General features: G+C 40.0%; 6 protein-coding genes across 11 annotated transcripts in view; all 6 read right to left on the bottom strand.

The window, feature by feature from the left end:
- Positions 1 to 629: 629 nt before the first annotated feature.
- On the bottom strand, positions 630 to 2,963 carry LOC115482917 (double-strand break repair protein MRE11-like). Its single transcript, XM_030223205.1, has 5 exons — positions 2,602 to 2,963; positions 1,505 to 2,546; positions 1,282 to 1,442; positions 917 to 1,229; positions 630 to 853 (listed from the first exon to the last, which is right to left on the bottom strand). The coding sequence occupies exons 1-5, from the start codon at positions 2,826 to 2,828 to the stop codon at positions 755 to 757; spliced, it is 1,842 nt and encodes a 613-aa protein (XP_030079065.1). The 5' UTR covers positions 2,829 to 2,963; the 3' UTR covers positions 630 to 754.
- Positions 2,964 to 5,892: 2,929 nt separating this feature from the next.
- Positions 5,893 to 7,373, bottom strand: LOC111592586 (lysosomal thioesterase PPT2 homolog). The gene is made up of 6 exons (XM_023304901.2): positions 7,229 to 7,373; positions 7,032 to 7,131; positions 6,936 to 6,977; positions 6,770 to 6,877; positions 6,439 to 6,712; positions 5,893 to 6,362 (listed from the first exon to the last, which is right to left on the bottom strand). Exons 1-6 carry the CDS (start codon positions 7,358 to 7,360, stop codon positions 6,164 to 6,166), a joined length of 855 nt encoding a protein of 284 aa, XP_023160669.2. The 5' UTR covers positions 7,361 to 7,373; the 3' UTR covers positions 5,893 to 6,163.
- A 313-nt stretch (positions 7,374 to 7,686) lies between these two features.
- Positions 7,687 to 9,345, bottom strand: LOC111592653 (transcription initiation factor IIA subunit 1). 2 transcript variants are annotated; one of them, XM_023305003.2, is made up of 4 exons: positions 9,246 to 9,263; positions 8,902 to 8,993; positions 8,717 to 8,815; positions 7,687 to 8,651 (listed from the first exon to the last, which is right to left on the bottom strand). In XM_023305003.2, the coding sequence occupies exons 1-4, from the start codon at positions 9,261 to 9,263 to the stop codon at positions 7,931 to 7,933; spliced, it is 930 nt and encodes a 309-aa protein (XP_023160771.1). In that variant the 3' UTR covers positions 7,687 to 7,930. The 2 variants fall into 2 exon arrangements, with proteins under 2 accessions (XP_023160771.1, XP_023160773.1); XM_023305005.2 differs by lacking the exon at positions 8,717 to 8,815 and having other exon boundaries at positions 7,688 to 8,651; positions 9,246 to 9,345.
- Positions 9,346 to 9,418: 73 nt separating this feature from the next.
- Positions 9,419 to 17,972, bottom strand: LOC111592652 (kinesin-like protein KIN-7I). Its single transcript, XM_023305000.2, has 9 exons — positions 17,694 to 17,972; positions 17,167 to 17,633; positions 16,211 to 17,100; positions 15,942 to 16,097; positions 10,862 to 14,528; positions 10,564 to 10,803; positions 10,386 to 10,506; positions 9,840 to 10,318; positions 9,419 to 9,771 (listed from the first exon to the last, which is right to left on the bottom strand). Exons 1-9 carry the CDS (start codon positions 17,824 to 17,826, stop codon positions 9,628 to 9,630), a joined length of 6,297 nt encoding a protein of 2,098 aa, XP_023160768.2. The 5' UTR covers positions 17,827 to 17,972; the 3' UTR covers positions 9,419 to 9,627.
- A 1,929-nt stretch (positions 17,973 to 19,901) lies between these two features.
- LOC111592559 (protein abrupt-like) lies at positions 19,902 to 22,879 on the bottom strand. 3 transcript variants are annotated; one of them, XM_023304857.2, is made up of 3 exons: positions 22,727 to 22,879; positions 20,802 to 21,512; positions 19,902 to 20,738 (listed from the first exon to the last, which is right to left on the bottom strand). In XM_023304857.2, the coding sequence occupies exons 2-3, from the start codon at positions 21,490 to 21,492 to the stop codon at positions 20,233 to 20,235; spliced, it is 1,197 nt and encodes a 398-aa protein (XP_023160625.1). In that variant the 5' UTR covers positions 21,493 to 21,512; positions 22,727 to 22,879; the 3' UTR covers positions 19,902 to 20,232. The 3 variants fall into 3 exon arrangements, with proteins under 3 accessions (XP_023160625.1, XP_023160624.1, XP_023160623.1); XM_023304856.2 differs by lacking the exon at positions 22,727 to 22,879 and adding an exon at positions 22,015 to 22,147; XM_023304855.2 differs by lacking the exon at positions 22,727 to 22,879 and adding an exon at positions 21,833 to 22,147.
- A 112-nt stretch (positions 22,880 to 22,991) lies between these two features.
- The window catches only part of LOC111592558 (protein abrupt), a 47,653-nt gene continuing 43,041 nt past the window's right edge, over positions 22,992 to 27,603 (bottom strand). For all 3 annotated transcript variants that reach the window (XM_023304851.2, XM_023304852.2, XM_023304854.2), the window contains one exon: positions 22,992 to 24,427. In XM_023304851.2, the coding sequence (XP_023160619.2) occupies positions 23,298 to 24,427 (1,130 nt within the window). In that variant the 3' untranslated portion in view covers positions 22,992 to 23,297. The remainder of the gene's footprint in view (positions 24,428 to 27,603) is intronic.

Here is a 27,603-nt window from a genome sequence, read left to right on the forward strand (position 1 = left end):
TCAAGGCGCTTGCTGCTATTGCCGGCAAGGCGCTTGTGATTAGCAAAGTCGCTCTGATCATTGCAGGCATAATAGCGCTCAAGAAGCTTTTTTCGCACGATCACAGCGAGGAGACCAGCTTCCAGGTGCACGCCGGCGAGCACAACAGGTAACTCTGATGCTATACATGTGCCCAGACACTACAAATCAATTATAACCAACAATTTCAGACGCAACACGTATGTCATCAGGCCCGTCTCGAAAACAAATGCTGGCGTGGGAGTAACAGCTGCTGGCGGTAGCTCCCCGGTGGATCCATATCGCTACTACTACGAGTACCAACAGCAGTAGAAAAAGAGCTCAAGTCATTGTTCAGGTTGCGTAAGCGTGGGTGTGTATATGTATGATATGTGCTTAAACGTCGTTAATCTCCAAAGCCGATGCAGCTAGACTACCAAAGAAACGAGCCGATCCGAATGCAGTGAGATGAAATACTTACATCCTTTTGTGCGTTAAGAGACAGCCGCTAGCTTCTACTGTAGCTCTTTAGCTTAAGTGTAAAATAAGTTATTTCCCAAAGGGTCGCAAATAATAAACAAGTATTAAGTGTTATAATGAAGTTTTCTCAAAATATTTTATTCAGGATTTTAATTATATACATATTTTCGAAGACTAAGCGGTAGCGACACGATCGACAAGATATAAAAAGAACACTATAGTCGAGTGCAACCCACTGCAGATGTCTATGTATGCTCTAAAATATTTTAGATACCCATTAGTCGGAATCATCAGATACAACGTAGGTTATTTTTGCTTTTGTTCTGCGTCCTCTGTTGCAGGCGTCCAAAAGTCCTTGAGGACCGTTTGACGAATTCTGTGCGAAGCAAAAAGATAATGAATAACATGAACCAATGGTAAAATTGGGAAAAAAGCTTACTTTTGAGTTAATGGACACATCTAATTTAGCTTTAGCACGAGTTGACGCAGCACGATTTCCAGCTCCTCGGCTAGCTCCGCGGCCAGATCTCGCAGTGGATGTTGCCTGCGCATCAGACCTATTCGCTTCGTTATTTGCTGTCTTGATGCTGGTTAGTGAGCTCTTAACTTCTGTCTTAACGCTAGAATCATCCAACATTTTAAGCAGATCGTCGGCCTTATAGTGCTGTCTAAAGTTTTCTATTTCATCATTAATATTCTCAATAGAAGGCATTGTATCCATTAAATGCTCGACAGCCTTTTCATTGTAAAATCTGCAATTTCAATTTTATAGAAAGTTTCTTTTCTGTATTGGCTGAAACAAACTTGAATATTTGATCAGCTGCGTTGTTGTCCGAACGCTCGACCATGCGATAAGTAACCTCCGCCAATGCCTTTGAGTGTAGAAGCTTGAGCGGATTTTTATCTTTTACTTCTTCGAAGTACCTATCTACTAGCTCTTCTACTCGCGCCGTGTTGTCCACCTCCTGAAAACACAATATAAATATTGAATTACAAATGACAGTTTCTATTCAAGGTACTTGCTTACCATAACGCGCTGCATAGCATCTTTGTCTATATTAACCTTATCACTCTTGGTTCTTTTTATTAACTTCTCGAACTTTACAACATCCGCGACATTTGCCACACGTGTGCCAAAGATTTGGCCGAAACGAATGGTATTGAACATATACGTCTCATCAGTATAGCGGAGGCGCAGACGTATCAGTGGAATTGTCGGTTGCTTTGGATGACCCGTTAGCAGAGATTTGGCCTGTTCAATCATGGCCTCTACACGCTTTATGGCAAAGTTGTAGACCTTTATGGAAGCATCGCCCTCTTTTAGATTCAGTTTGTCAACGTAGTCCTCTAGATCAATTGACTCAAAAATAAATGGACGCACAGTTTGCAAAGGGATTGGCTTAAGATTAAACTTAGTTTTGTAAATCTCCAACAGGCCCACATGCTTCTTTATTGACTCGCCTTTGGCCAGCGAGGTGGCCACCGACGAACCTGGCTGGGAAACGTAAAAATCACGTACAGCGTTTACTTCCGGTTCAATGCGGCAATCGTGTTCATGACCCCAAATTACTAAATTCAGAAAGGCAGGCAATAGGTCTTCAGGCAGATAGTTCTTTGGACCTCGATCTGCGCGATTTTGATGCACCACCATTAAGTGAAACCAGTCCTCCTCAGACTCATTGGGACAGTTGATAGTCACTTGAAAGTCCTTGAAGATACGCACCAGCCGTGCGTCGTGAATGTGGCTTAATCCATACAGTGACAACTTAGTTTCGCCCTTTCGAATTAAGATGGGGCTTATATCTACTTTCGTAAGATCTGTCCAGCGTCCAAAATAATTAATAAGTCCCGTTGTGCTAAGCAAATCTAAGGAGCTCAAACGGCCAAAGCCACTCGGGTCGTCATGATTGCCGTGTATAGAAAATACTGGTATGGAAATATTCAAATTAGGATCTTCGTAGTTTACCGACTGGTTGACAGCATTGTAAAAACAAAGCGATTGATCACTAAGTATTTCCAGCGGTACGGGCTTATCGCCAAATGTATATCGCCTCAGCAATTCGATGCATCTGAAAGAGAAATTCAAATATAAAAAATAGAAGTTCTCTAATGGAGTCTACTCACCTGTACATAGCATTTTGGCTTGGCACTGAGTCATGAAATAAATCACCACCAAGCAATATCATATCCACATCCTCGGACACTGCCAGTTCCAATATTTCCTCAAATGATGTAAAACTGTCTTCGCCGCGAACTGCGTCCTTTTCAGCGTATCCCAAATGATTGTCTGTAGCTACTAATATGCGGATTATGTTATCCACATCCTTTTCAGCCGCATCTGCTCCTGCCATATTTATTATAGCTTTACCACACAAAGTTTACTTTCCAAAACGGAATTTCACAACAGAAGCGCGGGCCGTGCTGCGATTTATCGATAAACTACCAATCAGCTGATGCTTCTTAACATAATTAAGGTATGGCAACGCTGCTAGACATTTAATAATTATATACTTTACATAAATAATCAATTAAAAAATCAAAACTTACATTAGCAAAAAATTTATTTTCACTTTTAACTCTCAGGTGTCTTCGTTGTGCGGCTTTTGACATATATTCAAAGCCAGACAGTTTATATGAATATAAAACAAACCTATGATAGTACTACTTATATTAAATTATTTATTTATTTTAAATTTACCGAATTTTTCATTTTACATACATGCGAAATATAAATATTTTTATTGAGTTTGGTACAAAAGCAACAAATGGCAGCACGGCTCCTAGTATGATCGACAGGGTTGTATTGCACTATTGTGAATTAATACTATAAAAAGTATTTAAATGTGAATCTCTGTGGCAATCGAAAGCTGTGCTTATATTTAATTTAACAATTAAATAATTTCATCAAGTTTTACTATTTCAAATAATTTATATAGTGACAGCTATATTATTGTGATAGTGTCGTCATACGATTACAGGGCGTAGGGGCTAAGTCATAGAGTAAGCTGATACTGGTTAAGGCACGTTAACTAAGTTCCTTTTATAAGAATATTGCAAGCCTAGCTTCATTTTAAATTCGAAATAATCTCTGCTTACATAGTTTTGCTCCCAACAGAAATTACTAAAAATTGAATTTTGTAACTCAGGGACTCACTGTACCTCAGTTAAAAAATTCAATTTTTAATCATTTCTGATGGGAGCAAAACTATGTAAGCACACCTTATACATTATTATAATATAAAGATTTTGGTGTTCTTAAATATATTAAATAGATTGCCAAGGATCCAAGGTAAAGTGATTGGTTTATTCCTATCTTGCTATTTTGTTTATTCTTACCCCGGGGATCCATACATTAATTACTACGAGTTTAACAAGCAGTAGAGAAAAGAGCTCAGATTAGATGGGCCGATGCAGATAAACTTTCTGTGTTAAGCAACAGTCGCTAACTGCTAGTCCCAAGTTACTTTCATGTGATTTGTAAAAATAAATATTTGTTTTTATAAAAAACTTATGTTTCCACAGTAATTTAAATTTCTATGAGAAGGTAAGTTTTTGCTTAATATAATAAAAACGATTGACTTCAAATTTTAATTTAATCCTTAATATATTTGCAAAATATGTGCTCCTGACATTGCAAGATATTGCACGAATTCTTAATTACGTTGACTGGAATGAGAATTGGGGGTGCAATTTTGCATATTTCTCTGACTCAAATAAATACCTGTTGAGCATACAATTAATAACACGATTCAAATGCAACACACAAAAGGAGCTTACTTTTGTTTTATGGGCAATTTTGAATTTAGCTTGAGATGGTGCATCAGAAAAATCCATTTCGTCCGTATTTGCACTGCTGTCCACAGCGGATATGTTAGCATTCAACATTTTAGGCAAATCGTGCAGCCTAACATTCTCTATTTCATCTAATATATTCTCAACAGAAGGCTTCGGCAATATCAATATTTATTAAAAGTTCTTTCTTCCGTAAAAATCTTAAGAATCTGGTCCGCTGCATTGTTGTCTGCATGCTTGACCAGTGCCTTGAAATGTAGAAACTTCAGTGGCTCTTTTTCCTTGAAATTCTAATTCTTCTTCTAAAAATTTGACTGAAACTAATAGTATAGTTTTTCGAAGTGTAGATCGATTTACTCAGCTGCAGCTGCAGCGGCTGCAGAATCTCATGTTGCCTCGCCCTTTATTAGCGATGTGGCTACCAAGGACCCCGGCTAGTAAACATTGACATGACCTAAAGAGTTACGTTTAAAATCAACGTAACTGTCGTGCTCGTGACCACAAATAACCAATTTCAGAAATTCTGGCAGACGCAACTCGAGGATGTTGCTTCCATTGTGGACAGTTTTGATGTATAACTATCTATTAATAACACCCCTTTTCCAACACATTGTCACTATTAAAATTGATTTAAAACTCCTCAAACATACGAACCAGCCGTTCATCCTGAATTTGGTTATAGGCCCTTTGTCCATTTTCGTAATATCTGTCGAGCGTCTAAAATAATTAATAAGCTCGGCCAAAGCCGCTCGGGTCGTCAAGATTGCCGTGAATATATAACCGACTTTTTGACTGCGCTGTGAAAGGAAAGCGATTGATCTCTTATTATTTACAGGGGTACGGGCTTATCGCCAAATGTAATCGAAGCATCTGGAAGAGCAATTCAAGTTCAAATCTATTAACTTATTGTAGATTTATTGTAAGGGATCTACTCACTTTAACGAATTATTCATATTGAAATCCAAGCCCATTTCCAATATGTCGAAGAACTGTCTTTGCTACGTACCGCGTCCTTCTCAGCGTATCCTACATGAGTGTCTGTGGCTACCAATAAGCGGATACTATTGCCTATATCCTTTTTAGTCGCATCTGCCTCCGACACGTTCGCTAAAACTATACTCGATCTTTTATTCAACAATTTATTGATTTTATTGATGTTTTTATTGATTTTTTCATAGTTTTTATTAAAGTTCACTCGTTTTAAGGAAGGATATAAGTAATTCTAAAATGCGAGATCTTTCATTGAAGCACAATCTCCAGAAATCATGGTATAGGCAATATGTCTTTAGTGTTTTAGTATGTTTTCATTTTCATAGTAATATATATTTTCATACATTTTCTCTGCGTTCATGAAGTGAAAGAGTATTTTGGTTTTGTGCAATGTCCGTTTTTCTGTCTGTCCGCCCTAACGTGTAAGGAATACGATACGCCCTCAAGGAATGTGACGAATCGGTCATTACAATGTGTACTATAACTGAAAAGCCTTTTTATTTAAGGAGCTAAAGAGTAGAGATTTGGAATACATAGATGTATACTCATGCAGACAACCCGAGAGAACCAATTATAGGAGATAAGGACTATTGTGTTTTCCTATTTTATTTCACAAAAACTTAAAATTAAAATTAAAATAAAAATAGTATTTCGACCGAACAATTGAACTATATTAAAAGTAGATTATTTACTTTGTATTGTTACATCCCTTGAGAATAGCCTTATTTCCTCTTCTATAAAAATAAAAATCCCTATTATTAAATAGTATATAGCTTGAGTGACATATACTCCTGTATATTTTCGATTACCCTTATGCAAATCAGTTCAAAATTATATGTTTACCCATTCTGTTCCATTCCGTTCGAATCACAGCCTGCTTCTACTCACTAAATGATGAATTTGTTCAATCCAAATATGGCATTATGACTTGATTGATAACTCGCTTGTTCGAATGCCATGAAAGATGGTGTACGAATGGCTTTACAATGATTATTAGTTTTTCAGCTTCCAGCAAAGTTTTCAGTCCGATTGAGTCATTCATGTAGATTTCCCGTTTGTAAAATGGAACCACATCCAATGATTCATTAAAGTAACTAAAATGACTAAAGTAAACATGGCGCAAGTCCAGTTAACTATGATGTACATATTACATTAGATTTTTTATATATTATATGTTACCTAGATTGCCATGGTGTAATAACACCATCATTGGGTCCTCCAATTAGTACAAGCTTATTCAGCCGAACCATTCCCATTTTGAACGATGTTGAATTGGAGCTAAGCTTCTCATTGTTTATCAATGGTAAGAATTCGCTATATTTCATATATAGGGCTTGTTTGTGCGGATCGTTCCAGTACCCACCCACAGACGTGTGTTGACCCACGCGAGAGTAAAATAGTTCAAATGCAGTCTTTGCCGCAAGATCCGGGAAAATTAAGTGCAAGAAACTAGCTGAAAATATAAATAAATGAAAAAACGCATCTGATAATATAGTTCTATTTCACGTACTTCCATATTGTCCAGCTTGGGGTGAAGATAGCGATATAAAGGTTTTTACATTGTGGTTGGGAAGACTTTGTATTGCCGCCCTCGCCAAGATCCCACCTTGAGAGTAGCCTGTGGATGGAGGATCAGAAATCAACCAATGAAAATGACTATATAATTATTAACAAACCTAAAACAATTATGCCTTCCGTATGCAATTTTCCAATTTTATCTGAAATGAAACATAATTAAGATATAGTAGACCTTTTTAATGCCAATAACTCACCTATATATTCCTTTATCTGTTCGACTTGCCACCAGGCATTCTCCAGGCTGGACCAACCGCTGAACTTATCGCAGTTGTACACAACTGTACCCGGATGCAACTAGACAGTAATTAAATGGAATTCAGGAATTGACTTTGAACTCGTCATCGGGCACAAATGAACAATAACAAAGGAAGGTCTCACCCACTGCACTTACTTTCTCGATATGTCGCACCAAAACTGTCATAGATTCTGCGCCTGATAATATGCCATGGAGTATTACAACTGGCTTGTACGCCAGAGACCCAACAAAGCACATACATAACATCAGCAAGTACTTTATTTTCATTTTTTATTCCGCTATCGACGCGCGTCCTAAATAAAAGTCTTTTGCGTTTGATTTATTTCCATGGCTATAATGGCCTACTGTTAACAAAAGAGTGAGTATGTTAACAGAGGAAAACAGCTGCTATGTTAACCAGCTGTTGATGAATCAAAATTAGTATGCATCTCATCTTAAAGTTGAGGCAAAAATTGTATGTAAAAAATTAATTTGCAAAACAAATAATATAACAAAAAAATAAATAAATAATATATATATAATGATACTCATTTATTCCTTTCTCAACTTAGACAATTTTGTTATGTACTTTGCACTAATGAATCTCTTCTTAAATATATAATGTAGATGCGGCAAAACAATTAAATACATCGAACTTATCAAGCCCTTAATTTCCATTCACTTTTACAATTACATTTTCAATATATATATATATATACATATATATGTACGTATTATATATCGCTGATTTACTTGAAGCTGCTTATTAATATTTATTTATTACTAATAATAGAAGTGCTCAACCAGGCCGTTCGATACTTCTGTTTCAGTTTCAGCTTCAGCTACAGTTATTGAACTTCATCCAGCCACCTCCTCGCTGACAAAGTCCAGCTTAACAACCTCTGCGGGCAGACACTCCTCCACATCGTTCTCCTGCACATTTATCCTGTTCAGCGTCATCGATACATCGGGTCCACATTTAAGTCCAGCATTTGTTGATGTGTTTGATGTGGTGCTAACCACATCCTCAGCAACCACAACAGCACCTACTGCAGCTGCTGCTGCTACTGCTGTTGCTCCAACACTTGGCGACAATACTGAGCTATTTGAATTGGCAGGCACAATGATTTGTTGTGTTGCAGTTGTCGCTACAATTGGCAGCGATGTTTGCTGCATCGCAGTCGTTGATGTGGGCTGCTGTATGATGATATTCTCTGTGATGGTTGGCGTATTGGCTGCTGCCGCTGCCGCTGCAGCAGCTTGTGCTGCAGCTAATGCTGCAGCTTTTTGTTGTTGCATTTGCTGAAATTGTTTGATTGTCACAGTTGTTGTTGTCGTCGTTGTTTGCTGTGGCTGCAAAATGATTTGCTTTGCTTGCTGCGGCTGTTGTTGCTGCGGTTGTTGCTGCTGGATGATGTGTGATTTAAATAAGTGTTGCTGTTGCGGCTGCTGTTGCTGCACAATGGGCAATTGCTGTACTGTTTGAATGACATGCTGCACCTGCTGCACGGGCACTTGTTTAGCTGGTATCCCAGCATCCTCGAATGCCTTCTTCTTCAACGCTTGTCGTATTTGAGAGCTGTGGATAGCAAAGTTCATTTTAATGAGTTTACTGTAGTTCGTATCATGTTCTCTCGCTCTTACACTGTGCGATTTTTAATGCTTAAACTGATTTTGCTCAGATCATCGGAGAAGCGCATTATGGACGAGTGTAACATGTCAATTTCCTCATCTGTCCATTTACTGTGGCATAGCGAGGGAACATGAAATTCAGTTGTATTTCATTTTTAGTTAAAGCTCCCCTTAATTTATAGCTGGCTCTCACTTACCCAGAGGGAGATTCAGCATTAGGATGCAATTGCATTGTCAGATCGCCGAGTCTGCTGAACGCTTGGCCCGCTGCCGTGAAAATTTCCCCAACCTGTGCAAAACAAAAAATATGCATATATATATTAAGATCAAGTTGTTGTTTACGCTTAGCCTGCGTTGCAAATTCAAAACAAACGCGCCCCGAGTAGCAAAACTCGCTAACATTCACAGTCGAAGGAGAGAGACGAACTAACTGAGGGACGCCCAGCCGCCAAAATTTTGCAACGCACATATGAAAACCACCATTTCAGCTGAGAAATGCACTTAAACTAATTAAAATTAGTTTCGCTGTCTTTAAACATACCTTTGTTGCCGAATTCATGGCCCACTTAAGCAGAATAACTTTTTTTTAATACAAGTTTTAATATGTGTGTGGTGGTTGGTCGACAATAGCTCGATCTATTAGCAGTGCAACCCTTGCATTTTCAATTTATCAACTTACTGTTATCGGTCAAATCGATAAGTGCGTTTGCAGTGTTTCCATCTCACACATATATCTGTGCACATGGTTGCCATGCGCGCCAAAGCTAATTTTATTTAAATTACGAGTGCCTCAGTTTAAAATGTAAGCAGTACAAATGGCACTCCATATTGCCTTTCTAATTATACACTTATACACATATATCCTACAAATACATATAATCACTTAACGTTGTAATACTATAAAATAAAAACAAACAAATAATTTATTTTGAGGATGCTACAGCATCGTTGCCAGCGACCTGACGCAGTTCATTCAGCTCATCTCTTCGCATTTTAAATGCCCTCTTAGCGAATTCATATTTATTGGTGAGCATGGAAATTTCTTTCCTTTGCGCTTCCAATTGGGACTGCAAATGCATAAAAATGTCAATTAGCTTTTACTTGTCAAATTGGTCACAGCTATAAAGAAATATACCTTAAGTGCGTTAATTTGACCAGCTGTTTGAGAAGATATATTAGAAGTATCGTTATTCTCATTTTGTCGTAACCGATTTTCCAAGTCTTTTATTTTATTATAGCGATGGCGACACAGTTGTATGCTATCCTGGAGCTTATCAGTCATTTTTTTTAGGTCCGTCTCCACATCGGATTCCGTTTGAGTTTCAACTGATGTTAAATTGGCGGAAGTTCGGCTACTGGCCGTGATGGCCGCAGAGGCACTGTAGACACTTATTTTACTCATAAGATCAGCATTCTTTTGCTTTATACGCTTGATTTCTTCACGCGCCTTGGCTTGCTCGTCGAGGAGGCGTTTCTTTAATGTGGCTGTCTCTTCCTTCAACGGATGGTTCTTCAACTCAATGTTTAGGGCAGTCACCATGCTTTCCTTTATGAACAGATCGCGTTGGCAATCCTGTAGCTTTTGATTAAGTTCTGCACAGTTGCAGTTGATATCTAAATGAGACAAAAGAAGATTAAATTATTGATTACCTGTTTGCAACTGATAGTTCTTGAGACCTACCTACGGGATCTGTCATACAGGCCACATGACGGAAATCATTCCAATAGGATTGACGTCTTCGCTCGTCGTGTGTGCTAATCCGTCGATTTCTGCGCACCTCAGACTCGATACTTAACGATTTCTAAGGGGAATACAGATATAGTTATATATTTTCAAGCTATGACAAAGGACTTTTTACCCTGGGCTGATTAGCATCACGATCCAAACTTTTTCTGGCTGCAAGCGATGGGCTCGATGTATTTGAATCACATGATATACTGCTGTCGTTACTTTTGGTTCTTAGGTCTGACTCCAGCTTCTTGAGTATCTCATTGGTTGTGCACAATTTCTCTTCCAACCCGCGTTTATCCTCCAAAAGACTAGAAATTGTGCCACCCAAGCGCATGCGTTCTTCGTCAAAGTTGTTCTTGTTCGATTTCTGCATTCCGCCAATTTTTAAATATATATACAACAATTAAATAATAGTGAATACTTACCAGGGAAGATCGTAGTTTATCAACTTCTCTTTGTAAGATTTCATTTTGCAATCGCAGTTCACTGACATTTTTATTGTGTTCTGCAACAGCAGCCGCTAGACGATCCTCCTGCTGTTTTGAGCCATCTTTCGTAGCATCGCAGCTGGTTTCCATGTCCTTTAACCTTGTCTGGAGTTGAGTAATGGTCTCCTGGAGACGACTCTCTAGGTTAGTGGACGATCTTATCTGCTGTTGCAATTGGTTCTGCAAAGCAATGCAATTCGCCTCCTTAGCCTCTAATTTACTTTGGAGTTGAGCATCATTTTCCCGTAAACAATTTTCCAGGTGGTTAAATGCTATCTTCTGCTGCTTCAAAGCTTCCTTCATTGGTTCGTTACTGGCTTCGATCTCATGTAACTTGGCTTGAAATTCAGATTTATTCTCCTGGAGACGATCCTCTAGGTGTTTCAATTGGTTCTGCAAAGCATCGCAATTTGCATCCCTAGACATTAGCTTCGACTGCAGTTGATAATTAGCTTCTAGGAGTTGATCTTTGTACGCCTGAAGTTGAGCAACTCCTTCTTCTAGTCTAGTTTTTTCCTCTTCGAGCCTGGATTTATCTTTTTCGAGTCTGGCTTTGTCCTCTTCGACTCGAACTTTGGCTTCTTCTATTTGTCCTTTGCCCACCTGAAGTCGAGTATTGCTTTCCTGAAGCAGGGCCGAATGCGCACGTTCCTTTTGCAAAAGATCCTGCATATTCAGCATATTCTTGAACTTAACTGTCAGCTGGTTGCTTGTTGACTCAGCCTCCAGTTTTTGACTCAACAAAGAGTCCAGCTTTAATTGCAGTTCACTCTTTGAGCTTTCCAACTCGATCAATTTTCGTTCGAATTGTTGAGCCTGTTGCAATATATTTTCCTCCAAATCTTGTAGTTTGTTCATTAAGCTGGACTGTTCGGAGCATCCCCGCTGCAAATCCAAGTGCAGTTTTTCAACCTCAGCCTTTCGTGTCGTTAGCTCATTGTTCGCCAATGACAATTCACTTTCAAGATTTTCCACTTTCTCTGCGAGTTTTACATTGAGATCGTTTGTCTGACAAAGCTGAGATTTAATTTGTTCATGATCCAGCAGAAGTTTTTCCATATCCAAAGCCTTTACAGTTGCCTGCTTGAGCTCAGTTGATAGGTCTTCAATCTTGGTATTTAAAGCTTCAATTTTGTCCACAAACTCAGCCTTTTCAACGGCCTTTGCTTCCAGCTCAACACGTAATTGTTCCGCTATGCTCGCCTGTTGTCGTTCATTTTGTTCCGTGGCCAGGTCATTGTTCAGACGTTCGATTGTCAGCTGACTTTCATCAACAGACCTCTGTAATGTGCTCTTCTCCAGCTGCAGTTTTTCCAAATTCAGCTCATGCTCAGTCTTCAGCCGCTCGTACTCATGAATCTGCGATTCATATTTCTCGTGCAGCTGCTGGACATTGTTATTAGAAGATGTGACAAATGCACGTTCTTTCTCTTCGTCCTGTTCCTTACTGCTCAATTTAACTTGCATCTGCTTGACTAGCTCTTCGAGATCTTGTTTCTCTTTGATCAATTGATCGACCTCGAGCTTATTCGAAGTTTTAACGGACAAAAGCTCTGATTCGCTTTCGGCGCACAGCTTGGAACAACGCTCCTCAGTCGATTCTAATTGTTTTTGCAGATTCTGCAAAGTAGATTCGTATCGATCCTTGCCCTCTTCCCATTCAATATTGTATTTGCGCAGATTTTCACGATATTCACACTCGCTGAGTTCAATTTTCTGTAAATACTCGAGTTGCACATTGTTAAGATGATCTTTATTCTGTTTCTCCATCAATTTTAACTCCTTTTGGGCATTATCCAATGCGATTTGCATGTCGGTGACACGTTTCTCGTATTCCTCCTTCGAGCACTCCAGTTCGGAGGTCTGCGCAAGACGCAGTTTTAATGCTTCGACAGTTTCCTCAGCCTTGATGCTACGCTCCAGCAGCTGAGCTTTGGACTCCTGAAGTTTATCGATACGATTTGCATCTTCCGTCAACTTGGCAGCCTGTCGTTCGATTAGCTGTTCGTTTTGTCGAGCATTTGCTTGTAGTTCCACCTGCATCACTTCCATTGATATACAACGTTCATTTAGCTCATGCAACTCGGACTGAATCTTTTCAATTAGATCATCCTTCAGCTGGATTTGCGCCTGTAGCCCATTAACTTCGGCATTCAAATCAGACAAATTGAATGCAACATCCTCGTTTTGCCTCTCCTCCCCACACATCAGAGTCTGTGCGCTAGTCGACATGAGCTGACTCTCGTTTATGGTGTTTTCTTTGATTTTCTCCTGCAGTTCCTCACAGACTATTGTCATTGCACTCTGCTGCTTCTCCAAGGATTCGATTTGGCGTTGATAGTCCTCAACTTTGTTGACTATAACTGATTTCTCCAGCAACGCCGACTCTAGATTTGTCATCTGCTCACGCATCTCATTGATTGTACCTTCCATTGCATCTATAAGCGTACTTTTCTCAGCGACTTCACTCTCCAATTGACCGATATGTGCGAGCAGCTGCTCGATTCTCTGATCCTTTTCATCTGCGTTCTTTGTTGCCATTTGCTGCTTTTGCACTTCCGCTTGCAGCGTGTTGCACTTTTCACGCAGACTGTCACCCTCCTGCATGCTCTCAACTAGCTGATTAGATAAATCTTCGTATTCGCGTTGCATTTCCATATACTTGGACTCCAATTGAGCTAGGTTATCAACGAGTTCGTCATTGTGCGCCTTCAACTGCTGCAAAATGACCGCCTTCTCACAGTCATCCGCATTTTCGGTCTGCAGCAGCGTCTGTTGCACCTCCTCGAAAGATTCCTTTAACGTGCTAATTTCATTCTGCAAACATTCATTTTGGCTCAACAATTTTCTATGCTGATCCTCAGTGGCTGCTGTTGTTTGTTCGAGGAGTTCATAGTCTTGCTGTAATTTCTGATACTTTGCCTGTATGGCATCGTACTCAGCTTGCATGCGTAGAATGATCTGATCATGTTGCTGCTGTGCTATCTCCAAATCGTCGTATTTCTCCTGGAGCACAGTCTTGGCTTCCTCGGCAGAGATGACATCGCGGCTTAGTCGTTCGCAAAGCTCCGACTTTTCAGCCACATCCGTTGTCATTTGTCTGTAGGCGCTCTGCACACTTTCCAGCTGAGCACGCGTGCTGGCGATCTCTGTACGCAGCAGCTCACGTTCACTGTCGATGGACTGGGCAGCATCACCGTTAGGTGTTGTCTTCTTAAAATCCTCTAGCATGCGTTCCAGATCCGCACACTTGTCACAGATACGCTCGCAACTGATTTCAATTTCTGGGCACACGGAACGCATATGATCTTCTTTACTGTTGCGTAGCACATCCTTAGATAATTCCTTGAGTGTCTTCTCGAGAGTTTCTATGGTGTCTGCCTTCTCAGATAGCACCGACAGTAGTTCATTTTCCCTCAGCTTTGATTTCGATTTATGATTCTCGAACTGAAACTCCAAATCGACAGCCGCACGATTTTCCATCTCCAGCCTGTCGACTGTTTGCGTCAGCGTCTTCAGCTTCTCTTCGTATTGCTCGATTTTTTTATCAGCTGTTTGCTTCGACTTGCTCAGAGCATCTAACTCCGCTTGAAGGTCTTCGCAGCTGAAATTAGATATAACAAAATATTCGATTTTCCAATTAGAATTGAGTGGAGATAAAATCTTTAATTATTTAATTAAAACTGAACCATATATGATAATTCTCTATATTATAATTCGTAAGATACGCACGAACTTTTAAGATCTGTTGGCCGCTGTAGTTGGGATCCACTTTTAAGGAACATGCATTAATTATAGCGAGCTACCTATAAATAGAGACTGTTGCAGCTGCCTGCAGATGCTCACAGACAGTCTTCCAGTTGAGGTTGAAGCTATAACAAATAGACACAACACACACGTACACACATACATGCACACACAAACATTTGCGTTACACGAACATATTTACAAATATAAAATTATTCGCTGCGCTGTTGCATTCGCTTTTACTCATGCATATGCATACATATATATTTTTACTCACACACTACTTATGTTTGGTTGAGGGCCAATTTACTTGTGAGTTACATCAGAGAGCAGTTGGGCATAAAGTAGTTATAAGACTGACTGAAGACGTCATCGATCGACGCGGGCGTTGAGTAGTAGGTGCGGCGCGGATTGCTGGACAGCTGAGTTCAAAGTAAAATTAACTTGTGGAGCAACAAAAATGTATCGACAAACGACGTTAAGTGGTTTATTGTTAAGATCGTTTTTTGCTTATCGCATTCGCGCAGTCAAACGTCAGGGCAATCGGCTGTGCTAAAAATTATTCGCAAAACTCGCTCCCATCACCTATGTATAGGTTCAGTGCTATCAAAACAAAACGCTTAACAATACGCTGTGTGAGTGGGCTTTGCTAAGCATTTGTTTATCTTCCAGACGACTTGATGTAGCCCATGCTTGCCTCTCGCTCACGTCGTTGTCGGCAACTGATTCAGAGAAGACGAAACAAAACGAATGCTACAAAATAGAAGAGACGCCAAAAAAAAGTTCAACACGAGTTGGCTTAATGGGGCGCACCTGAAGTGGTGAATTGCGCTTTCAAATCGACAGCCAACAGAAAACTATAGACTCGTAAAAATAAATAATTATAATAGAAATATACAGATCATATATACTCCAGTGTATGGATATTGACATATCATTATAACCTTACGAAAATGGGGAAAGAGACATGAATGGCGTTAAAAGTAATAATTTACTTCAGTATTTCTTAATAATTTCTCTGTTCGAGTTTACGTAATAATATTAGAAAAATACCTATTCGAATGGAAGATTCTTGAGTTCTCAAATTTAACTAGAACTTATAATAACCAGCTTCTTATAGTGAGAGGACGTAGAACGAACAAATAGAGCAGTTTCGTAGAGTACGCAGTAAGCTAGACGTGCTTCTGTGTTATGTTTCAGAGTATTTCGTAGTGGGCCATTTCCGAGTTTTAGCTGTTTTTTAAACCAGCTTAGATAGGATGTAACTCACCGCTTTACCAGATCGACTCTCTCAGACTGAAGCTCATCAACTTGAGCTGCGGCGACAGTAAACTTTTGATTTAACTCTTCCCACTCGGTACCAATGTTATGCTCTAGATCTTCGAACGTTGCCAATTCCACAAGATCACGCTCGATCAGTTTCTTACTATGTATGTTTGATGGTAGCATGCATGTTATTATGAGCAATATGGAATATATGAAATTATGATATATGAGATTGATGATGGATTGATTTGTGCTATGACAGGCTTCATATACCTTTGTTCGCCACTGTGAGATACGAGGGGAGTAAGACTCAGCGGTGGAAGGATGCGGCTTTTGAGCATCGAGTCTGGTGCATCTCCAAAGTTGAAGCCAGCGGAAGGTTGAAATTCCTCCTCGGTTACTTCAAGAGATTTCATGATGTTTATTGTTTGTGGTGCATTACGACCGGACCGATGGCATAAGTGAGAAGTGGAAGGCGAGAAAATTGGTTTCGGCAAACCCGACAACTTCTGATGTCCATTTGAACTAATCGCATTAGTGGAATTGGTCGAGGAACCGTCGTTTCCGGTCCATGTGGCTGGGCACCAAGTGCGTCGACGATTCTTATTACGATTATCAGCGAGTGTATTGCTGCTTATTATTTTCAATGTATCCGTCTTGATTCTTTGCTCTAAGAGTCGCACCTTGATCTGGCTCTCATTTCTGCGCTGCTCCTCAGCTAAACGGTCCTTGAGCTCTTTAATTTCACGCTCAAGACGCTTCATCATGGTCGCATCGGACACAATTTCATTCATTTGTGGTTTTAAACGGATTTTTTTAGCGCGCATTGCGAAGTTCAGTGTCGACTGAGATTCTTCCAAAATTGAAGGTTTAATACTGCAAATAATGGATGTAAATGCATTGCCACCCAGCGAGGCTTGTAATATACGAGTCAACTTTGAGTCCCGAAAGCTAACATATTTGTTCTCCTCATTCTCAGCCAGACTTTTGATCACATTGCTAAGGAAATGTAGACTCTTATTGATATGGCCACCCTCCTTCAGACGTGCGCCACGCGCACCCGTTTGATCAGCACGCTCAGAGCCCGCCAAATCCACCAGATTCAACAGGCTTTGAATAACAGCATCATCATCATTGCGATCCGTTTTACGCGATTCAATGATCTGAAGAATCAGAAAAAGATTATATATTTATATATATACATGGAAATATAGTTGATTAAGGCTTACAATGCGAAATATGGCATGTGAACGACTAGAGCGTTCATTCATGTTGGTTTCACCCACTGTGCGCTCCTTGTTGCCCATGCATAGGAACTGCAACAAATCCTCCTCACTGGTAATGATGCACTCTTCACAATTGACATGCACCATGCCGTTGCTTTCATGAATCTTAAGATCTTGATTCTTCTTATTGAGCAAATCATAAATCTTTTCGTTATAAATCTCAATGTAACCGACCCTCAGCAAAAAGTCTCGATCACTGTGCCGCGCAATCTGTTTGAAAATCTCTTTTGCAGCTAGGACCATTACACCAGGATTTTGATCATCGCCCATCATGGTGTACGTCTTACCCGAGGAAGTTTGGCCATAAGCAAAAATTGTGCCATTGAAGCCTTTCATGCAGGCTTCTATAATGTGTTTGGCCATACAATCGAACACAATTTGATTGTTTGACTCCTGATCGAAGACATAATCTGCGAAAAACGAATCATTATGGAATCACAAAAGTCAGCTCTCTCTCGACTTTCACTTACCAAATATGCAGGGTTCGGCCTGGCCATCGATGATTTGAATGGCTCGATTGTCCTTCACCTGCCACAATGTGGTCTTCCCTTGCTCGCAGGGACGTACCTTGATGCACACCTGTATTGCGCTTTTAGCGGACATGTTTAAACAAATTTACAATTAGACAATTTTTCGATTTTTTAAATAGAGAACGACACTACTCGACGCACGAACAACTGTTTTCACATAACATTTCTTTACAGTTAATTCGAAACAAATGCCGCTTTCAGCTTCTCCTTCTTCTTCTTCTTTTGGCTTGACAATCAGCATAGCAGCAAGCGTCTTTGTCGCAATCGATAACATTGAGTTCACAGTTTCTCAAATGTTATCGCCGGGATCACAATCAGGGCTGCAAAATTGATCGTTCCGTTATGTTCAAAGTGAAATTTGAAATTAATGAAAATAACATGTTTGGTTCTTTTCAACGCATTTTTATTGTAATTTTAATAAATATTTATAACTTTCTAAGCACATGGATCTCTACTTAAATTGCTTATGTAACTTTTATTTAACTAACTCTTTAATTCTAGCGACTTAATTGCATATTGTGTATGAGTGTGTGCGTGTGGGTGCATTTGTGGTTTGTATATCAAAATGCATATTGCAGTTGGCATGTTTTAAATGAAACAAAAATAAGCACAACCAAAGTAAATGGACAGTGACTGAGAGATGTAAACAAATTTAACATACTTGTATTTACTTATAATTTGCTTTATTTATATATAAATATATATATTATTTATTTTCTACTCATTTTCCATATTCAATAAAATTTATGCTAAATATTTCATGACTCGTGTAATTTAGTTCAAGAAACACAATTACAATGCGACAAAAAATATATATAAGTATATGTATATTCAAAATTGCGCGCTTAAATAATATTTAAATTAATTGAGGTAGAAAAATCACTAAAAGTTAACACATATTTATAATTATAATAAGGCAAGTGGGGGAGTTTTTAACTCTTGTAGAGTTTCCTTTTCAAACTAACAATAAAACTAGCAGAAATTTGGGTATATTCAAACTAAATGTACATACAGGAAATCGGACATATAATATAACATGAAGAAATCTTTTCATTCAAATTGGTGCAATTGGATTTTGTTCTTCTTCTTCTGTGTCTTGTATAAATTAAAAGTGAACTGAGTATATTGAGGTATTTGATTCTATTACAATTAACCCCAAATCAAATTGGCTTGCAATTATAGCTATGCACACACACATATATATATAGATATATGTATATGAATATAGGTGTAGATGTATTTTTAACTCTCTTTTGTATAAATAATATTTGAAATTTACATTGCCTGAAAATCGTTTACATATCTATAATATTAAATTGGCTTGAGTTTCTTATTTCTCTTCTCTTTTTTGCACTCATCCAATGGAGAACCTAAAACTAGGCAGCTGTCAAGTCTGCTATGAAAGTTATATGCATGTATGTATGTATATGTATGTTATAAGCAAGTCCGACCATAACAAACGTAGAGCTATGTGGAAGATATATTACGAGTTGGATGGCTCACACAATTTCATTCAGCTGAGGTAGTTTGGTTGTTCTGCGTGTATTCCTGAGATATGGTTAGCATTATAAATAGTACATATATATATGTATATATATATATAGATAGGCTGTGGCATGGCACATCTGAATTGTTTTTCTTTCATATTTGCTGCTTCACATTAACACACACATATACATGTCAAAAACTGAGACGGATTTTTGTAGAGTATTCAATTGGAGTATGCGTATAGTCCGCTTAAATGCTTTGCTTGCTTGTTTGTTCCTTAGCTATTTACAGAATTGCATTGCTAACACTAAAAATATATATTTATATAAATATATATATGTATATATATATTCATATATATATACCTAGATCTAGGTTTAAGTTTAGGTATTTTGGAGGTGAATTTGAAACTGTCTTGGTTCTTGCGTTTCGAAACTGCATTTTTACATACACACAACAGGTACTTGTGTATATATAATTGTATATAGCATTTATATAGGATAAGTATGTATATGTACGTGAGTATATTTATGCTTATCTCTGTTCTATGCCAAGTATAGTAGTTTGTTTTGTTCCGTCTTTAAAAAGCACAACACAAATTCTACTATATAATAAACGCAGCACATCATGATATTATTTCATGAACTGTTTCTAGGCCTAGATAACTATCGTAACTATCGTATGCATATATATTATATTGTACACGTAAACTGGTATACATGAGGATAAGGCTACTCGTTACAAATGTTCCATTTTCTGGGTATACAACTGTTCACGACGACGACGATGACGAGGATTCTTTAATTTACGATATACGAATATCGTAATATCGTAAAACGTAATATCTTTTGCTCTCTTATACACGACGACGTCGATGTTTCTTCAAAATGCGATATGCGAATATCGTAATATCGTAACATCTTTTGCTCTCTTATAAACGACCCGCTCTCTTTAACTGTGTGTGTGTTTCTGTGTGTGTATTGCCTCTAGCTTATGTATGATGCACGCCCTCATCCTCTGAGAAATTATCCTCGGCATCCGAATTGTTTGCCTCATTGTTGCTGCCCGACTGATTGTTGTTGTCGAGGCCCAGACCCAAGTCCATGGGCTCCGAACCATCCCGTCGTATCTCAGCCTCAGCATCCACGTCCACATCATCTGGCTCTCCGCCAACAGCCGCGCCAAGATTGCCGTGAATGTGAGCCATCGAGCTGAGTCCCAACGCTCCGTTTGCATCGGGCGAGAGGCTGCTCGCGTGTTGCTGCTGCTGCTGCTGTTGGTCACGTCTGAGTATTGGCTCAATGGACAGTCCAGCTCCGCTCTGGCCGTAGCCACTCGCTGCTGCTCCAGCTGCGCCGGCCAGCTTGCTAAGATCAAACTGGGCTGGCAGCAAACCCGCCGGTAATTTGTCCAGACTGTGACCCATGGCATTCAACTGCGCCATTTTGGCGGCGTGCAGCGCAGCTGCAGCTGCATGCTCCTGTGTCATGCCCATGCCTGCAACAGAAAAGAGTGGTCAGTATGAGCTGGAGAGCATTTTGACTTCCGCTTGACACTTACCGAAAGTATTCTCGGTGATGAACTGCAGATAGGTATCCAAGAGCGATTGCCCCGCGTTGCTGCTGCCACCGGCTGCAGCGTTCAGCTCCTTTTGCTGACCTATAGCAGCGGCTGCAGCTGCTGCCGCAGCAGCTTCGTTGCGCATGCGCGAAATGGTTGTGTTGGCATGTCCAAAGTTGCTCAGCAAGCTCTCGTGATAGCGACTCAAGTCGTTGGCATTGTTGCCATAGAGTACACTGCCGGTGGTCAGATCTTCGGGGTCGTCGTCAGAGTCGTCGGCATCATCCAGTGGCCCACCGCTGGCATTGCTAAGGTCCAGCTTCTGTGAGCCATTGCCGCCGTTGCCGGCACCGCCGCTGCTGCCGCTGCCGCCTGTGGGTGAGGCTCGAGCGCGCAGCTCAGCGGGTGAAATCTTGACGCCGGCCTTGGCCAGCAGCCGCGAGGCGAGATCTGGATCAAAGGCGCTCGGCATGGGCAGCACGGGCAAATCCTTTGTGGAGATGCCGCGATGCTGGCGCGACATATGCGAATGCAGCGAGTTGCGCGACTTGGCCACGGTGCCACACAGCACGCAACGATAGCCAGGACACACCGTATGCTTGTCCTCCAGGTGAGTGCGCAACGTGTGAGCCGAACGATAGATTTTGCCACATTTCGGACACGGCCTCGGATCTGTGGCACGCACACGCATTTCCAGCGAACGACGCGACACTGTCGATAGAGAGAATATATAAATAAAAACATTCAAATCTTTTATATATTTATAGAAAAACTAGAATAGAATATTCCGCCGGTCGACTTTTCTTCGTTTGCTCTTTATTATTAAACAAAAACATAATTGCCTCATCGAGTCGTACATAAATTGAAGATACATTTCTTTCCTTTACGAGCTACGTATTCTCCAAACAATTGGCCAAACTAAAGTATATATTCGTGTGTATATAAATGATAATAGAAAGATGTTAGCAGTACGCACACACACATACATATGTGCATGTGTGCATGTATGTGTTTGCTATGGGCTACCCAACTGTAAAATTGTCCGTGTCGAAATGTCGAAATGGAATATAATACGTTTCCTCCTCCTCAACGATCTTTGTTTTGTTTAAATCAAAACTCGCAGTTGAAGTCAAGTTTCATTTTCATTTTGTTTTTGTTTTGTTTTTGTTTTTAATTTTAGTTAGTTTTTCTTTTTGATTAACATTATAGGAACCTTTTTACGTATGTTTTTCTCTCTTGATGCTCTTTTGACATACTAATATACGAAATTATAAGTCAAATGACAATTTTGAGCTCTTTTGAAATGTTTCTCTAATAAAATTACAACTTCTCACTTGTCTAAGTGTCTTTGTGTGTGTGTGTGTGTGTGTGTGTGTAGGTGTGTAGGTGTGTGTATGTTTTCCGTATCTTTTCATTTAGTTTTTTATCTTGGCTAAAAATATATTACGCAGGCACATTCTATTTTGTAGTATCATTATAATTAATTATAATAACTATTTATAATTGTTTCTGCTTGGTATTCAGCTCATATTTATCTACAAATACCTTGTTTTATATACTATATAATATATATATATTGTTTATACGCTTATATGGTAGTATACTATAAATTGTGTCTGTAGTTCTTGCGCTGCCTTCCTATGTACGTATAATACTGGAGTTTAGTGGAGTTACTAGTGCCATGTAAAGCGCCATCTAGCGTGTAGCACGTCACCTACACCTTACTAAAAATTACATTTAACAGCTCTGCTACGCCTCATAGGTGACGAAAATGTATTGGAGTGTGTGTGTGTGTGTGTGTGTATAAGTGTGTGTGTGTGTATGTATACTAAATATGGAATTATTATTATTCATATAATCATTTCTGGGCTCTTTACAGTGTAAAACTAGCTTTGTATGTTATACATATATAAAGTTGCACATACGCAGTAGTGGAAGTACGAATATGTACTATTTTTAATATAGTATACTATATTTTTGAATATAGGAACGTAATAATTGTTTATGCCAGCCTCATCTCGCATCAGCCGCATTCAGCCACATTGCCTCGAAATTTCAAATGGATCTATAGCTGCTTAGAATTTTTGTTAAGAAAATATTTTTAGATAAATTTGAAAATAATTTAAAACGAAATCGACTTGAAAATAAAACTTCTTAAGCTTGGCAATTAATGAGCATTTTTTGCAATAAAAAAATGAAACCGTCTTTGGTCAACAGGAATAAAGAGGAAAAGCTTTGAGTTTCTTGGTTCAGTGGAACGGGCTTTAGCGACGTGGCTCGATCGAGTTTAGTACTACGTTTTCTTTACTTCTTTTGTTGTCTTTGGCTATCTACGATAGACGCGAGTGTCCCGAGTTTGGGCTTAGGATTATTGTCGCCTTTTGACTTGTTAGCAGCAACCTAGAAAAGCTTTTGTTTTCGCTACTAGTGCGAGTATCTGCGGGCATATTGATTTTGGACTATTGGGTACCGGGTCGTACCGTCAGGCGACACCAACTAGTTGGCCGCTTCGCTCTTGAATTTGAAGTCGGGGCCGCCGGCGAATGGGCCGCCCGACGAGCGCATCGCCTTCATTTTGGCCCACTGCAGCGTGTGCTTGATGCGCATATGATTGCGCACCGAATTGGGATGGGCGAAGCGACGGCCGCATTCGATCACCGGACAGACGGGACTGTCGCGCGGATAATGCCTATCCAAATGCTGGCGAAAGACGCGCTGCTCCAGCGGCGTCTCGCACAGCGGACACGGCAGCATATAGTTGCTGCCAGCATTGCTGCTGCTGCTGTTGTTGCTGCTGCCACCAGCACCAGCAGCAGCAGCGGCAGCAGCAGCTGCTCCGCTTGTGCTGCTGGCCAAGGCGGAGGCTGTGGCCGAGGCAGTGGCAGTTGCTGCTGCTGCTGCTGCTGCAGCCACGGCTGCTGCCGAGGTGTTTTGAAATATGTCAGGAAAGTCACGAGAGCGACTCAGGGCAATGGTGCGCGCCATAAACAAATTGGCGGTCAGCTGTTGCTGGTGTGACACGGAAACGGATTGCTGCAGTTCATCCAGATATTGCTGCTGCTGCTGCTGTTGATGTTGATGTTGCTGCTGCTGCTGCTTAAGATGTGGGCGATGTTCGCTCTGCTGTTGCAGATGCTGTTGCTGCTGCTGCTGCTGCTGTTGTTGCTGTTGCTGTTGTTGCTGCTGCTGACGATGCTGTTGCAGTGTTTGGTAGAGCGTAGATTCGCTGGCCTGACAATTGCGTTTCATGGTCAAGGAAATGGCCGACGAGGCTGAGCTGGAGCGTTCATCCTGATTGTAATCGGGCTCCTCCTCGCTGTCATTCCACGAACGCGCCGACGGCGTTGGCGATGAATTTGTGGAGCGATTCTTCTTGAACATGCGATTGTTGTTATTGTGGCTAATGGTATTGTTATTATTAATGTTATTATTATTATTGTTGTTGTTGTTGTTGTTGTGGCTGCGTCGCTCGAATAACTGCGCCAGCTGCGGCCGTTGCATCAATTTGGCCAATTTGCATGCAGCTGGCTGACGATCGGCTGCATGCGCCTCGTGCGGCTGCTCCTCGACTGCAACATCCATGGCCTCCTGCTTGATGCTCGACTGCTGGCTGCTGAGGAATGTACCTGCAGTTGGATACAGTTTGCAGTTTTGCAGGAGGTCAATTGATAATCAGAAATCAGTTGGGACAAAAGTAAAACATTTCGTAATGCAGTTGCAACGTTTTCTATGCGTCTCACCCAATTTAGAGTGCCAGTGTGTGTGTGTGTGTGTGTGCTGTGTGTGTTTGTGTGTGTTTTTGGCTGTACGAATCCCATTGACAGCAGTTGCAGGCATTTGGCAGCAGCAACAACAACAACAACAGCAGAACTGAATAATCCTCCGAACTGCGTTACAATTTCTTTGCTTCCAATTTATTTTTTCCATTTCTTGTGTAATTTCTTCGATTAGACTTGATTTTCAATTTGCATACGATATTAATCAGATTTGTGCCAATTGTTTTTATTTCGGTTATTCGCTTTTGGTGCTGGGGAAACATTCAGTTCTAACAGTTCAAATTGCTCTTACTACCCGTCCACACACATCGATCGTCCGGTTACAGCCAATTCGGTTCACTTAACTTAAGAACTTTTGTGAGAGGCATACTTAATACACATTCGAATAGATATGGATAGATTTATATACGTTTAACAGGCAGGCAAGCAAATGTTTCTATACATCTAGTTTGGCAAACGGTGCAAGTTACATCAACTTAAATATAATAACTCAAGTATTATATACATAAATATATGAGATCTTATAATATTACAGAAATAAAAGCGAATTAATTTATGTGAATTATATATTAAGGCAGAGAAACTCACAAAGATTGCGATGATTGATTATAATAGATAAAACTAACAGATGATCTTGAGTCACGCGCAGACCTAGACCCAGTTGCTGCCACAAGCCAGTGCAGAGAGCTATATCCTTTCTAGTGGCAGCATTTAGCCAGTCTTACACTTTATTGGCATGGGCATAAAATTAAGATATTGAAGTTTTATATGTTAGGAAAGTAATGCTCAAGACAAGGCTTTATTATTTAACTTCCTGGACTACCGCGATCAATCCAGCAAATCATTTTGAATTATCGTCAAGTTTCTCTTTTCTGATCAGTCTCGAGTAGGAAAGGAGACCTTTGGTTTTTACAGATTTCCAGATAGCTCTCCTCCTCTCTGAGTGGCTGCGAAATATGCTTTGGCCTATCCAATCTCTCAGCTTGTCTTGAGCCCAGCACAGCTGAAAGGATTAGAGGAGACCGTGACAAAAGCCATTGCCATTGCTAGCGCAGCAAAGTGTGGGTTGAGCTGCAGAAGGTTTGAGGGCACGGCACATCGCGTGCCACGCTATCATTGTTAGATCTGGCGAACAACTCTATATATTAGGTCTTCACATGACGTGCCATTTGGCCTGGGGTCGGAAGGGGCTTATGCATTCGCATTTGTGTATCGCTTTCAATATTCGATAATAATAAATATTTGAAAAATACAAACGCAATTAAATGTGTGGAAAATTGGCAGTCGGGCGCTGGCAGACCATTTATACATATATTGAGTCAGAGATTTGCAGTGCACACACTCACACACACACACACACACACACCCAGAAGCTATTAGGGGCGTGTCTCTGGGCTATACACTCGTATGGAAAACGCCATTTAGCCAGGGCCCAGGCCATGACGCAAGAGCTCCCAAAATGAAATCAAATTAAACAATTTACTTTTTGCCTTTGTGCGTGACAACTCAAGGGAAAATGCAAACACAATTTGTTGCATACATAAATATAAATATGCATACATAAAAATATATATAGATACACACAGACACACAGATATATCTATATATTGTATATATCTCAAGTGAAAAATATAATAAAATTGAAAATAGAATACGATGCTATATACCTGTCAAGGCAGTTTCTATGTACTAATACATATAACATGCAACATGCCCCCAAATGTGGCTGCCTCATTCTAGACTACTTCTGAGCCACTCGATTGGCTGCAGCTGAAGATGGCTCTAGCCTTAGCCCGGCTCAGAGGCGAAGAGGGGCTTCCTTTGACCAGCCATGCATTTAAGTGCAGCTAAGTGTGTGTGTGTGTGTGTGTGTGTGTGCGTGTGTGTGTGTGGGCTGCAAATGACAACGAACAAGGCAAGCGCCATGTGAGTGGACTTTGGTTGCCGATCAAATCAGGCGAAAGACTTGCCACCTTCCGCCACCTCCAACAGGTGCAATTTTTGTGCGCTTGTCTTTCATTCAGATTTGTCGCAGCACAGGTGCTTCGATTCCTTTTAGAATGTATTCAAGTGGTTGGCTGCTTTTTCAGAGACCTCTAGCTGCAGTGTGCGTTGGCCTGTGCGTAATGCAGCCAGCAGATGCGTCACTCGCTGTGCATAATTAATGAAATATAAAATGCAAACTTAATTTTCCTAATAGTTGTTGCACATTGCACATTGCACAGCTATTTTTATTATTTCATACGATTAGGCAACAGATATGCGAGGCAACTTGGCCACAGATGCAAAGAGTTCTTTGTTACCTAAGTAGGCTGTGCTTGCTCGTCTAACTTGAATCTTTACCTGTCGTAGCAGACACAAATCTAACTGTGTTTGCAACCATTTGAAGCAAATTGCTCGGAATGAAACAATTTCATTACATTTTTCAAGCAGCTGAATTCCAGCCAGTTCCAAAAAGAACTCTTGCTAACATCATCTATCAGCTTCAACAGAGCTCGAGAGAGTTCGAAGCACTTAGTTAAGATTTTTGTGCTTTTACTTGATCATGTATTGAGCAGAATATATTGCATTACTCAGCTACTGAAGCTGGAATTTGGTATACAAACTCATTAAACTAAATATTTGCTTTACATATTTTTCTTACAGTCGATCATGATGATCATAATTATGATCATAAAACAAATACATGTAAAGCAGCAAGAGCTATGCCTTTTGATCCTTGTCAAATCGGCTACAAGTGCATATGCTACAGTTATACAACTAGATGCTTAGAATTGATTAAGGTTATTCCATTTGGTCTGCCTTGCAGGCTAAGCTTTAATGATTATATTTACACTCAAAAAGCTTTGGTCTTACTGAATCGAACTAAGTCTATCTTTAGTAGCCTTGAAGCTTTAATAATGCAGGCTAAGCTTTAATGATTATATTTACACTCAAAAAGCTTTAGTCTAGTGAATCGAACTAAGTATATCTTTAGTAGTCTTGAAGTTAGAACTGCAATAACACAAAAGCCACAGTTGATATCT

Source organism: Drosophila hydei, unplaced genomic scaffold, assembly GCF_003285905.1.
Source record: "Drosophila hydei strain 15085-1641.00,03,60 unplaced genomic scaffold, DhydRS2 tig00000149-arrow-pilon, whole genome shotgun sequence".
In the NCBI taxonomy this organism is placed as follows: Eukaryota; Metazoa; Arthropoda; class Insecta; order Diptera; family Drosophilidae; genus Drosophila; species Drosophila hydei.